Source organism: Rhinopithecus bieti, unplaced genomic scaffold (genome assembly GCF_001698545.2).
Source record: "Rhinopithecus bieti isolate Rb0 unplaced genomic scaffold, ASM169854v2 scaffold_19652, whole genome shotgun sequence".
Classification (NCBI taxonomy): domain Eukaryota; kingdom Metazoa; phylum Chordata; class Mammalia; order Primates; family Cercopithecidae; genus Rhinopithecus; species Rhinopithecus bieti.
In genome coordinates this window covers 3,236,375-3,250,617 of record NW_016809913.1, presented here as the reverse complement: position 1 = coordinate 3,250,617, position 14,243 = coordinate 3,236,375, and the positions used below count along the sequence as shown (strand labels likewise).

Here is a 14,243-nt window from a genome sequence, read left to right as displayed (position 1 = left end):
TTACGCCATTCTCCTGCTTCAGCCTCCTGAGTAGCTGGGACTACAGGCGCCCACCACCTCGCCCAGCTAGTTTTTTTAATATTTTTTAGTAGAGATGGGGTTTCACCGTGTTAGCTAGGATGGTCTTGATCTCCTGACCTCATGATCCGCCCGTCTCGGCCTCCCAAAGTGCTGGGATTACAGGCTTGAGCCACCGCGCCCGGCCTTTTTTTTGTTGAGATGGACTCTCACTCTGTTGCTCAGGTGCTCAGGCTGGAGTGCAGTGGCGCAATCCTGGCTCACTGCAATCTCCGTCTCCCAGGTTCAGTGTCTTTGCTATTCTAAATAGTGCTGATAAACACGTGAGTACATGTGTCTTTTTGGTAGAACAGTTTATTTTCCTTTGGGTATATACCCAGTAATGGGATTGCTGGGCCAGATGGTAACCCTAAAAGAAAAAAAAAACCCAACAATGTTTAAGTGTGCGCTTTAATATTTTAATAAGATTATGGTGGTTATTGTGTTTTAGGGGGAAGGGTTTGGTGTGAAGAATTTTAAATGTAATGTTTTAAAATTACCTCTGGCATTTTGTAAATATAAATATTTCTGCAAATACCTACTGTGACATTGTAATAATAATGTAAATGACTAATAATTCATATATGTTTATGTCAAAGAATGAATACCTTAATTTTTTTTTTTTTTTTTTTTTTTTTTAGATTCTGGAACTGAAGACATGCTTTGGACAGAAAAGTATCAACCTCAGACTGCCAGTGAACTTATAGGAAATGAGTTAGCTATAAAAAAGTTACATAGGTTGGTAAAATGTGTAAAGGAATTGAGAAATAGTTTACAATCTTAGTTTTACTATTTTTGTTTCGAAATTGTAGTTATAAAGTAATATATCTCATGATGAAATCTTCAAAAAATTGTAGAAGTTTAAGTGACAAATAGCCCTCTTTTCTTATATTTCTACTTCTCAGAGATAATCATTGAAAATGTTTCGTAAAAGCTTCCAGAAAAATATTTTATGCATATGTTAGTTCCTTCCTTTCTAACAAATGGGATCACAGTACTACTAATTCAAGTCCCCAGTCCTTCATCTTCAATTCTCACATCCAAAAAATTCTGAATAATGAAAGTTTATTGAATTGATTACATGAAATTTGTTGTACCTTTACACTTAGTAGAATTTACAAAATTTTTGTGGTTTTTTTTTTTTTGAGACAGAGTCTCACTCGGTCGCTCAGGCTGGAGTGTAATGGCACGATCTTGGCTCACTACAGCTGCTGCCTCCCAAGTTCAATAGATTCTCCTGCCTCAGCCTCCTGAGTAGCTGGGACTATAGGGGTGCACCACCATGCCAGGGTAATTTTTGTATTTTTGGTAGAGACAGTTTCGCCATGTTGATCAGGCTGGTCTCGAACTCCTGACCTCAGGTGATCCACCCACCTTGGCCTCCCAAAGTGCTGTGCTGGGATTACAGGTGTCAGCCACTGTGCCCGGCCAGAATTCACATATTTTTTAATAAAAATATTAAGAGATGGCCCAGCACCGTGACTCACACCTATAATCCCAGCACTTTGGGAGGCCAAGGCGGGTGGATCACTTGAGGCTAGGAGTTTGAGACCAGCCTGGCCAACATGGTGAAACCCCATCTCTACTAAAAATACAAAAATTAGCTGGGTGTGGTGATGCATGCCTGTAATCCTAGCTACTGGAGAGGCTGAGGCATGAGAATTGCTTGAACCCGGGAGGCGAAGATTGCAGTGAGCCAAGATTGTGCCCGTGTGCTGCAGCCTAGGCGACAGAGTAAGACTCTGTCTCAAAACAAAACGAAAAAACAAACCAAACCAACTTAAGTGATTATGGGTGTATTGCCTAGACCCCATTAGGGGTATTATGTAATATGCAGTATATGTACTAAATAACCTTTTAAGTATCTGAAAAATTAATTCTAAAACAATCTGGCCCTAAGGATTTATGGACCCATAATTATAGTTAATAGCGTGAACTTGGTACTACTGTTCTTAAGTACTTGTATTATTCTTTTTTTTTTTGTACTGTTCTTAATTCCTTTTATCCTTAGAACAGTACTGTGAGCAGTTGGGTACAGTGGCTCAAGCCTGTAATCCCAGTGCTTTTGTAGGCTGAGGCAGGAGGATTGCTTGTGGCCAGGAGTTTGAGAGCAGCATGGGCAAAATAGGTTGACCCCATCTCTACAAAAAATAAAAAAAATGTTGGGCATGATGGCGCCCACTTGGATTCTGAGCCACTCAGGAGCCTGAGGTAGGAGGGTCACATGAGTCCAAGAATTCGAGGCTGCGGTGAGCTATGATCACACCCCTACACTCCAGTGACAAAGCAAGACTGTCAAAAAAAAAAAAAAAAAAAATACTATGAGCATAAATACTGTTGTCCTCACCTCATAGATGAAGAAACCAAGGCGTAGAGAGGCTGAGTTATTTTTCCAAAGTCACACAGCTAGAAAGTGATGGAACTGGGATTTAAATTCAGGCATTCTAGCTCCAGACTAGAACTTAATCTTTCTGTTGTACATTGTATATTAGGCACCTTTCATGTGATGACACAATATACCGCAGTTCTTTTTTTTAATTTTGAGACAGGGTCTTGCTCTGTTGCCCAGGCTGGAGTATAGTGGTGGAATCTTGGCTCACTGCAACCTCTGCCTCTCAAGCTCAAGCCATCCTCCCACCTGAGCCTCCCAAGCAAGGCATGGTACCCCACCATGCCTGGCTAATGTTGTTTTTTGTAGAGACAGGTTTCACTGTGTTGCCCAGGCTGGTTTCAAATTCCTGAGCTCAAGCAATTCACCTGCCTCCGCCTCCCAAAGTGCTGGGATTACAGGCCTGAGCCACTGTGCCTGCCCTGCCACCTCAGTTATTTTTAATTGCTGTATACTGGTTTCTAAGTGACTGTACTATAATGTATTTTTTCCCCACTGGTGTATTTTTATGTTTTTCCTGTTAGAGGCTAATATGAACAATGCTACAGTGAATATTCTTGCACATATAGTCTTATATATTTTGGCAGAAACTACTTCATTTAAAAATGTTCATGTCCATGTAAAACTATTTTACTCTTTAGTTGATTCACAAACACTATGGAGTGTTTAGAAACTAACAATATGCCATATAAAGCTGTACTAGTAAAAATAACAAGAAAGCCCTTTATCAGTTGAATGGCCAATGCCAGAGAAACTAACAATATGCCATAACTTCCTCCAATAATCATTTTAACATAAAGTCTAAGGCATAGCTATATTCTGTGAATTATTTTATCACATTTTCTTGTGGCAGTTGGTTGAAAGACTGGAAAAGAAGAGCTGAATTGGAAGAAAGGCAGAATCTGAAGGGAAAAAGAGATGAGAAACAGGAAGGTATCTTGTGTCTTTTTTTTTTTACCATTTCACTGAACATTTTTAGAGTTACATTAGAACTAAAGCCTTTGCTATAAAAATTTCTTTTTTTTTTTTTTTTTTTTTTTTGAGAAGGAAGTCTCGCTCTGTCACCCAGGCTGGAGTGGCAGTGGCCAAGATACTCAGATCACCATGCAACGACCGCCTACGCAGGGTTTACATCCATTCTCCTGGGCCTCAGCCCGCCAAAGTAGGCCTGGGAGCTACGGCGCCCGCGCCACCTCGCCGGCGGGGCTAGTTTTTTTGTATTTTTTTAGTAGAGACAGGGTTTTCACCGTGTTAGCCAGGATGGTCCTCGAATTCTCCTGACCTCGTGATCAACGCCCACTCTGGCCTCCCAAAGTGCTGGGATTACAGGCTTGAGCCACCTCGCCCGGCCAAAATTTCTTAATTGGTATTTTATATTTGATTTTCTGCTTTTTTTTTTGAGACAGAGTCTCACTCTGTCACCCAGGCTGGAGTGCAATGGTGTGATCTCGGCTCACTGCAACCTCCGCCTCCTGGGTTCAAGCGAGTCTCTCACCTCAACCTACTGAGTACCTGGGACTACAGGCGTGTGTCACCACACCTGGCTAATTTTTGTATTTTTAGTAGAGATGGGGTTTCACCATGTTGGCCAGGCTGGTCTTGAACTCCTGACCTTGTGATCTGCCCGCCTCGGCTTCCCAAAGTGCTGGAATTACAGGCATGTACCACCATACCCGGCCTGATTTTCTACTTTTTATAAAGTAATGTTTCAGCATTTATTGCAAGAAGTTTGTGGGATTAGATCATTGGATTTCATAAGGTAGAACTGCTTCCTCAGCAATTACCATTTTATATGCATTTGAATAATTTTTCAGATTTCTCGGGTGGCATAGACTTTAAAGGCAGTTCAGATGATGAAGAGAGTCGTCTTTGCAATACTGTCCTTATAACAGGGCCAACAGGAGTGGGAAAAACTGCTGCTGTGTATGCTTGTGCCCAGGAGCTTGGATTTAAGGTTAGTAACAGCTATGATGAGAGAATGTCAGTGTAATAATTACCCTTGGATTAAAAGGAGACATAAACCATTCTCCCTTCGTTTTTCTTCTTTTAGATATTTGAAGTGAATGCCTCTTCCCAGCGCAGTGGTAGACAAATTCTATCTCAGTTGAAGGAAGCTACTCAGTCCCATCAAGTAGATAAACAAGGTGTAAACTCACAAAAACCCTATTTTTTTAATAGCTACAACATAGGCAAGTCACCAAGTAAGTAAATTATTTTCCTTAAGCCATAATGTTTTGAAAAAAACAAAACCCAAGAAAATAATGTTAATTATCAACATTTTGCCATTTATTTTTTATCTTCTACACGTATATATATTCCCTGTCCACCCCTGCCAGATTATTTTAAAATAAATCTGAAGACCATCATATCATTTCACCCATACATTCTTCAATATTTATCTCTATCTGATAAGGACTTCTGAAAAGCATAAGTATAATATCATAATCAGACCCAACAGAGTTAACAACCAGCCTAAGCAGCATAGCGAGACCTTGTCTCTACAAATAATAAAAAACAAATTAGCTAGGTGTGGTGGTGTATGTCTGTAGTCCCAGCTACTCTGGAAGTTGATGTGGGAGGATCACTTGAGCCTAGAAGGTTGAGGCTGCAGTGTGCTGTGACTGGGCCACTGCACTCCAGCCTTGGTGACAGTGTGAGACTCTGTCTCCAAAAAAAAGATCTGTTTAACTGTATTCCTTCATATCATCTCATATACAGTCTAATGTCAGTTTTCTATTGTTTCAAATGATTTGTTCAAATCTGGATCCAAACAAGGTTCATATCTTACATTTGATTCAGGTCTCTTAACTTTCTTTTACTCTCGCTAACAATTCACTCACCTTTGTTTTCATGTCATTTATTTGTTGAAGAATTAGAGTCATTTGTCATGAAATTTTTCACATTCTAGATTTGTCTGCTGATTATATCCTCATGGTATCAGTTAACATAGTCCTCTTCCCTGTATTTCTTGTAAACTGACAGATCTATGGGCTTGATTAGACTCAGGTTCTGTTCTGGGTCTGGCATACATGTATAGGTGGCCTGTGTACTTCCTATGACATCATAGCAGATTATCCATTGTAGATTACAAAATGATAATTTTATAATTCTCTCTTTTGCATTTATTAGAATTTTAAAAGGAAGCACTATTCCTCATCAACTCTTTGGATGCTTTGAAATACAGTTTGTAGGCACCAGAAATGCTTCATTCTTTCCTTTTTTTATTAGTACTTAGAGTGATGGTGTCCTAGCAACCTTGACAGTTGACCAGTGAGTTTTTGTGCAGTTTAATTTTTTAAGTGTTATTATGAACTCATGGATTTTTATATATATAATATGTTTCGCCTCTTTTGTGTTTATTATTTCTTTGTTGCTTTGAAGATTTTCTCACTGGTTTTAAGTAATTTGATTATGACGTGCCTTGGTGTACTTCTCTTCATGTTTCTTGTACTTGGGATTTGTTGAGTTTCTTGCATATATGAGTTTATTTATTTATTTATTTTTTTTTTTTGAGACGGAGTCTCGCTCTGTCGCCCAGGTTGGAGTGCAGTGGCCGGATCTCAGCTCACTGCAAGCTCCGCCTCCCGGGTTTACGCCATTCTCCTGACTCAGCCTCCCAAGTAGCTGGGACTACAGGCGCCCGCCACCTCGCCCGGCTAGTTTTTTGTATTTTTTAGTAGAGACGGGGTTTCACCGTGTTAGCCAGGATGGTCTCGATCTCCTGACCTCGTGATCCGCCCGTCTCGGCCTCCCAAAGTGCTGGGATTACAGGCTTGAGCCACCGCGCCCGGCCGCATATATGAGTTTATAGTTGGGAAGATGAAAGTTGATAAAATTTCAGCCAGTATTTCTTGAAATATTTTTTCTGTCCTCCCCATTTCCTTTGGCAACTCCAGTTATTATTATAGGTATTTTAGACCACTTGAAATTGTCTCCTGGCACACTGATGCTTTGTTCAATTTTTTAGTCTTTTTCCTTTTTTTGTTTCAGTTTGGTTAGTTACTATCACTGTTTATTCAAGTTTATACATCTTTTCTTCTGTAGTATCTAGTATGCTGTCACTGCTATAAGTGTAGTTTTCATTTCTAGAAGTTTGATTTGGGTCCTTTTTATATCTTCTGTTTCTACTTACCATGTATCCAGTCTTTCCTCTAGGTATTTGAACATATCAGTTATAACAACTGTTTTAATGGTCTTGGTTACTAATTCTATCATCCGTGTAATTTGTTTTTTTTTTTTTTGAGATGGAGTCTCGCTCTTGTCACCCAGGCTGGAGTGCAGTGGCACAATCTTGGCTCGCTGCAAGCTCCACTTCCTGGGTTCAAGCGATTCTCCTGCCTCAGCCTCCCCGAGTAGCTTGGATTATAGGCACCCGCCACCACATCCAGCTAATTTTTTTTGTATTTTTAATAGAGACAGGGTTTGACCATGGTGGCCAGGCTGGTCTCGAACTCCTGACCTCAGGTGATCCATCTGCCTTGGCCTCCTCAAGTTTCTTTCTTTTTTTCTTTTTTTTTTTTTTTTTTGAGACAGTCTCACACTGTCACCCATGCTAGAGTGTGGTGGTGCGATCTTGGCTCACTGCAACCTCCGCCTCCCAGGTTCAAGTGATTCTCCTGCCTCAGCCTCCCAAGTAGCTGGGATTACAGGCGCCCGCCATCACGCCCAGCTAATTTTTTTGTATTTTTAGTAGAGATGGGGTTTCACTATGTTGGCCAGGCTGGTCTCAAATTCCTGACCTCGTGATCCGCCCGCCTCAGCCTCCCAGAGTGCTGGGATTACAGGCATGAGCTACCACACCCGGCCAACCTCCTTAGGTTTCTAGTGCAGTCTCAACTCAGAAAACATGGATTGACTTTCCCCTCACTATGGAAATTTTCTCAGGGCAATAGGCTGGGCAATTCTAGTGTTCACCTTATTTGTTATTTGTATCTCAGAGATTACTGTCCATTGTTGCATGATGACAAAAATCTTGAAAAGTGTTATTTCATATATTATGTCCAGTTTTCTTGTTCTTATTTCTGATGGGAGGATAAATCCAGTGCCAGTTCTATACCTTGGCTAGAAGCAGAATCCCACCTTACTTTCTTTTGGTGCTCATATTTTTCCATCTTTAGCTAGCAGGGAACTATTTTAATTGGTTTGTGTCCTTTTGACATTACCCAGCAATAGTTGATATTTTCCTTGCTTTCCGGCGTGTCAGGATGTCCCAGACCTATAGTTAGCCGTTTCTGCAAGAAGGTGGTTCTTTTGGTGTGAAATTTTTTTTTTTTTTTTTTTTTTTTTTGAGACAGAATCTTGCTCTGTCGCCAGGCTGGAGTGTAGTGGCGTGATATTGGCTCACTGCAACCTCTGTCTCCTGGGTTCAAGTGATTCTCATGCCTCAGCCTCCCAAGCAGCTGAGACTACAGGTGTGCGCCACCATGTCCGGCTAATATTTGTGTTTTTAGTAGAGACAGGGTTTCACCATGTCGGCCAGGCTGGTCTCAAACTCCTAACCTCAGGTGATCCATCTGCCTTGGACTCTTGAAGTGCTGGGATTATAGGTGTGAGCCACTATGCCTGGCCAAATTTTTTAGAAAGAAGATATAGTTTAGCTAACTACTCACTGAGTATCTTAAAATAAAAACTGCCTGTTTTTTATTATTATTTTTTGAAAAGACAAGGTCTTCCTCTGTTGCCCAGGTTGGATTGCAGTGATGCAATAATAGCCCATTGCAAACTTGAACTCCTGGGCTCAGACAATCCTCCTGCTTTAGCCTCTCAGAGTGCTAGGATTGCAGGTATTAACCACTGCACCTGGCTAAGCATGTATTTTTAAAACCAGTCTTTGGGCCAGGTGCAGTAGATCATACCTGTAATCCCAGCACTGTGGGAGGCCAAGGCAGGTGGATCACAAGGTCAGGAGTTTGATACCAGGCTGGCCAACATGGTGAAATGCTGTCTCTACTAAAAATAGAAAAATTAGCCAGGCATGGTGGTGCACACCTGTAATCCCAGCTAATTGGGAGACTGAGGCAGGAGAATTGCTTGAACTTGAGAGGTGGAGGTTACAGTGAGCTGAGATTGTGCTACTGTACTCCAGCCCAGGCAACAGTGTGAAACTCCGTCTCAGAAAAATTAAATAAATAAAACCAGTCTTTGGACTGGTATTCATACATGATCAAGCAGTCCTTGGTCTATATCAAAATAAGAAAAATAAGGACAAAGGCCGGGCACGGTGGCTCATGCCTGTAATCCCAGCACTTTGGGAGGCCGAGGCGGGCGGATCATGAAGTCAGGAGATTGAGACCATCCTGGCCAACATGGTGAAATCCCGTCTCTACTAAAAATACAGAAATTAGCTGGGCATGGTGGTGTGTGCTTGTAATACCAGCTACTTAGGAGGCTGAGGCAGGAGAATCACTTGAACTCAGAAGGCAGAGGTTGCAGTGAGCTGAGATCGTGCCACTGCACTCCAGCCTGGTGACAGAGTGAGACTCCGTCTCAAAAGAAACAACAACAACAAGGACAAAATGGTGAGTGTTTTTATAAATTGATATCTATTCAACATATATATATATACACACACACATATATATATTTTTTGAGATTGCTTGCAATTTACTGCAGGTCTAAATTAAAGTTGAACAACAAAGTTTTGTAATGTGCTCAGTGTATACTGTTATTTTCCCTCCATCCTCTTCTGACTTTAAGCAGGTGTAGAAAAAAATGAACTGTTTTTCATTTTTGGGGATTGTGAACAGTATTTGTTGTAAGAATGTGTATTTCTGGCCGGGTACAGTGGCCCACGCTTGTAATCCTAGCACTTTAGGAGGCTGAGGCAGGCGGATTGCTTGAGCTCAGGAGTTTGAGTTTGAGACCAGCCTGGACAACATGGCAAAACCCCATCTCTACTAAAAATACAAACGATTAGCCAGGCGTTGTGGTGTGCTCCTGTAGTCCCAGCTCCTTGGGGGTTGGGCGGGAGGATTGCTTGAGCCTAAGAGGTGGAGACTGCAGTGAGCTGAGATCATACCACTTCACTCCAGCCTGGTTGACAAAATGAGACCCTGTCTCAAAAAAAAACCACAAAGAATATATATTTCTTGAGGAGTAGTATCTTTTCTAAATGACTGGCTTAACCTTCTGTACTGGTAGAATAAATAAATATAGTAATATTTGAATGTACAAAGTATTTGTAAGAATGAAAGAAAATTTCTGTGTCTTGAATTTTTAACTGTTAAGAGTAGAAATATAGAATGTGGCTATCTGGCTACCTGTATGATTTTTAGAATATTTATCTTTAAATGCAATTTGTTTTGGGCAGAAAAAATAAGCTCCCCTAAGAAAGTTGTTACATCACCAAGAAAAGTTCCTCCACCATCACCAAAAAGTAGTGGACCAAAGCGAGCACTTCCTCCCAAAACCTTGGCAAATTATTTTAAAGTATCTCCTAAACTTAAAAATAATGAAGAAATAGGAATGCTTCTGGAAAATAATAAAGGTAAGACATTAAACTGACAAATTAAATTTTATATTTTTTAATAATAATGACCCTTATACATAAAAATATGAACACATTTTACGAGTTCCTGTTGCTATTTATTAAATCTCAGCTACACTGAAGGTTCTACATATAGAAGTGTTAATATTTTGTTTTAGTTTTTTTTGGAGACAGAGTCTTGCTCTATTGCCAGGCCAGGCTGGAGTGCAGTGGCACGATTTTGGCTCACTGCAACCTCCTCCTCCTGGGTTCAAGCAATTCTTCTGCTGCAGCCTCCTGAGTAGCTGGGATTACTGGCACACAACACCACACCCAGCTAATTTTTGTATTTTTAGTAAAGACGGGGTTTTGCCATATTGGCCAGACTGGTTTTGAACTCCTGACCTCAAGTGATGCACCCACCTTAGCATCCCAAAGTACTGGGATTCCAGACATGAGCCACCATGCCCAGCTTGTTTCAGTTTTTGTTTGTTTGTTTGAGACGGAGTCTCACTCTTTCATCCAGGCTGGAGTGCAGTGGCATGATCTTGGGTCACTGCAACCTCTGTCTCCTGGGTTCAAGTGATTCTCCTGCCTCAGCCTCCCGTGTAGCTGAGATTACAGGTGTGTGCCACCATGCCCGACTAATTTTTGTATTTTTAATAGAGTAGGGATTTCACCATGTTGGTCTCGAACCCCTGACCTCAGGTGATCCACCTGCCTCCTAAAGTGCTGGGATTACAGGCATGAGCCACCACGCCCGTCCTGTTTCAGTTTTGATAATGGATTTCAGTTTGAGCTTATTCTGTGGATATATCCAGTGTCTTAGCAAAAGTTGATTTTACCTAAAATATCAATATTGTATTTATGCAGGAATAAAAAATTCTTTTGAACAGAAACAAATTACTCAGACTAAATCTACAAATGCAACTAATTCAAATGTCAAAGATGTTGGAGCTGAAGAACCCAGCAGAAAAAATGCAACGTCTCTTATTCTTTTTGAGGAGGTAGGCTTATAGAAGTATACATTTGTGAGAGCTCATGAGAAAGACTTACTTTAAAGAATACTATATATGTTTTCTGATAAAGAATTGTAAAATAGCTAAAGAGGTCAGGAATACGTGTATCTGAAATTAAAGCAAATGAAACTGTCCACTCTAGAATAATTTTTCAGGAAGATGATTAATTCACAGCTGCTAATTATTGTTAAATGATTGTATAAATTCTGATTCATATCTATCTAGTTAATAGGTGGCTGCATTTTTTTTTTTTTTTTTTTTTGAGGCAGAGTCTCACCCTGTCGCCGGGGCTGGAGTGCAGTGGCCGGATCTCAGCCCACTGCAAGCTCCCCCTCCCGGGTTTACGCCATTCCCCTGCCTCAGCCTCCCGAGTAGCTGGAACTACAGGCGCCCGCCACTTCGCCCGGCTAGTTTTTTGTATTTTTTTAGTAGAGACGGGGTTTCACCATGTTAGCCAGGATGGTCTCGATCTCCTGACCTCGTGATCCGCCCGTCTCGGCCTCCCAAAGTGCTGGGATTACAGGCTTGAGCCACCGTGCCCGGCCACTGCATTTGTTTTTAACATTTAATAGTTGATAATTTTAAAATTCATTATAGTGTATGACATAAACTTTCAACATGGGCTGAATTCACACTTCATAAATTCATAAATTTTGTCTCTAACATAAATGTAGAATATTTACTATGTGTACATAACTGATATTAGTGTATTGTTATTACATTAATATTCTAATAAACTGTTGGTAGGTTGATGTAATTTTGATGAAGATGCTGGGTTTTGAATGCAATCAAAACATTCATGGCAACAACTAAACGACCTGTAATCCTTACTACAAGTGGTAGGTAACAATGATTTTACTTCAGTTAAACAGTTACTCAAATCTGTAGTTCGTCTGCAGACTGGAGTAATTATAATTAACTTACAAATAGCAATTACTTTTAAAAATGGATACTACTTTGGATTACTATATTGGGTGTTAGATATTTAGAAAGTGGAGAACAATCTCTAGAATGCAAATAAGAGATCTAGTAAAGGTATTTTAGTAGGGAAAGTACTAGATTCTTCTCCTGGCGTCCTTATCATACCTATGATTAGATCACTAAATCTTATTTAGTGGTCAAGATTTTTTATGGAACCCAACCTTTCCGCTGTTCCTTAATACTGAACTTAGCCACTTTTTTGCCCCTGATAACACTTTCTTATGGATTATTGTATATTTAGCTATCATTAGCCTAACAGAATTGATCCATCTTCTAAAGAATTATCACAGAATGTTTCATTTAAAAAACTGATTCAATTTCCTTTTAAAAAAATTGGAAATACTATAATAATATTCTAATATTTTTCCAATTATAAATATTCATGAGACTAGATTCGACTTACAAATTAATGCCCATTTGGTAGTGATTGTACTCTAAAATATTGAGAAAATCTTATTAATCACAAGTTAGGTGGGTTTTTTGTTTGTTTTGTTTGTTTGCTTGTTTGTTTGTTTGAGACAGAGTCTCGCTCTGTTGCCCAGGCTGGAGTGCAGTGGTGCCATCTCGGCTCACTGCAACCTCCAACCTCTGTCTCCTGAGTTCAAGCAATTCTTCTGTCTCAGCCTCCTGAGTAGATGGGACTATAGGCACACACCACCATGCCCAGCTAATTTTTGTATTTTTAGTAGAGACAGGGTTTCACCATATTGGTCAGGCTGGTTTCGAACCCCTGACCTCACATGATCCACCTGCCTTGGCCTCCCAAAGTGCTGGGATTACAGGCATGAGGCACCATGCCCAGCTGGTAGTTTTATTAGAAGATTATAGTTGGACAGGTGTGGTGGCTTATGCCTTTAATCCCAGCACTTTGGGAGGCTAAGGTGGGCACTTGAACCTAGGAGTTTTGAGATCAGCCTGGGCACCATAGTGAGACCCCATCACTACAAAAGACTTAAAATTATCTGGGCGTGGCGGCTTGAGCTTATAATCCTAGCTGCTTGGGAAGCTGAGGCAGAGGATCACTTGAGCCCAGGAGTTTGAGGCTGCAGTGAGCTATGACTGTACCACAGCACTAGGCGGTGTTGGGGAGGGGGGTGCTAAATATTTTCACAGAAAAGTATAACTGGAAAAAGTTACTTAGTGGTCTTAATGTTTAAGAATGTTTTTGTGTGTGTGTGTGTGTAGATCCAACATTTAGTTTAATGTTTGATGGCTGCTTTGAAGAAATCAAGTTCAGTACTCCTTCCCTGGTAAGTTTTAAATTTTGATAACCATAAATTACATATCACAATCATGTAAAAGTAATTTATTATTAAATACAGCTATAATTTAACCAGATGTGGTATCACGCCTATACTCCCAGCTACTTGGGAGGCTGAGGCAGGAAGATCACTTGAACCCAGGAGGTGGAGGTTACAGTGAGTTGAAATTGTGCCACTGTACTCTAGCCTGGTCAATCAATCAATCAATAAGGCTAGGTACAGTTGCTCATGCCTGTAATCCCAGCACTTTGGGAGGCTGAGGAGGGCAGATTGCTTGAGCTGTGGAGTTCGAGACCAGCTTGGGCAACATGGCAAAACCCTGTCTCTACATAAAAATACAAAAAATTAGCCAGGCATGGTGGCACATGCCTGTAGTCCTACCTACTCAGGAGGCTGAGGTGGGACAATTGCTTGAGCCCAGGAGGTCAAGGCTGTGGCTGCAGTGAGCTGTGATTGTACTGCTGCATTCCAGCCTGGGTGACAGAGCAAGACTCAGTCTCAAAAAAAATAAATACCTGGCTGGGCGTGGTGACTCATGCCTGTAATGTCAGCACTTTGGGAGCCGAGGAGGGTGGATCACCTGAGGTCGGGAGTTCGAGATTAGTCTGACCAACATGGTGAAACCCCGTCTCTATTAAAAATACAAAATTAGCCGGACGTGATGGCGCATGCCTGTAATCCCAGCTACTCAGGAGGCTGTGGCAGGAGAATCGCTGGAATTCAGGAGGTTGCGGTGAGCCAAGATCGTGCTATTGCACTCCAGCCTGGGCAACAAGAGTGAAACTACGTCTCAAAAAAAAAGGAAAAAAAAGCTATGATTTAAATGTGGTTTCTAAGGAATATGTTAAAATTTTTAAGTTTTAGGAAACTTCTGATATTTCTCTTTTTTTTTTTTACTTTAAAAATGTTTTTTCTTAAACTTAAAAAAATTTTTATGAGGCTCCAATGTTCACTAGGTTTTTTGCCTATTAACAGTGCTTTTCTGAGGTAAAATTTAAATGGAATTAAAATTCCCTTGCATGAATAACCTAATGAATATATTTTGTACAAGTAACATATGTAAAAATCAT

General features: G+C 40.6%; 1 protein-coding gene across 1 annotated transcript in view; it reads left to right on the top strand.

Annotated features, from left to right (window-relative positions):
* ATAD5 (ATPase family AAA domain containing 5) overlaps positions 1 to 14,243 on the top strand; it is a 61,215-nt gene that overhangs the window by 32,535 nt on the left and 14,437 nt on the right. Inside the window, 9 exon segments of the mRNA XM_017890862.1 lie at positions 699 to 795; positions 3,300 to 3,379; positions 4,261 to 4,400; positions 4,497 to 4,647; positions 9,756 to 9,932; positions 10,785 to 10,918; positions 11,678 to 11,709; positions 11,711 to 11,769; positions 13,097 to 13,161. Of these exon segments, the coding sequence (XP_017746351.1) occupies positions 699 to 795; positions 3,300 to 3,379; positions 4,261 to 4,400; positions 4,497 to 4,647; positions 9,756 to 9,932; positions 10,785 to 10,918; positions 11,678 to 11,709; positions 11,711 to 11,769; positions 13,097 to 13,161 (935 nt within the window).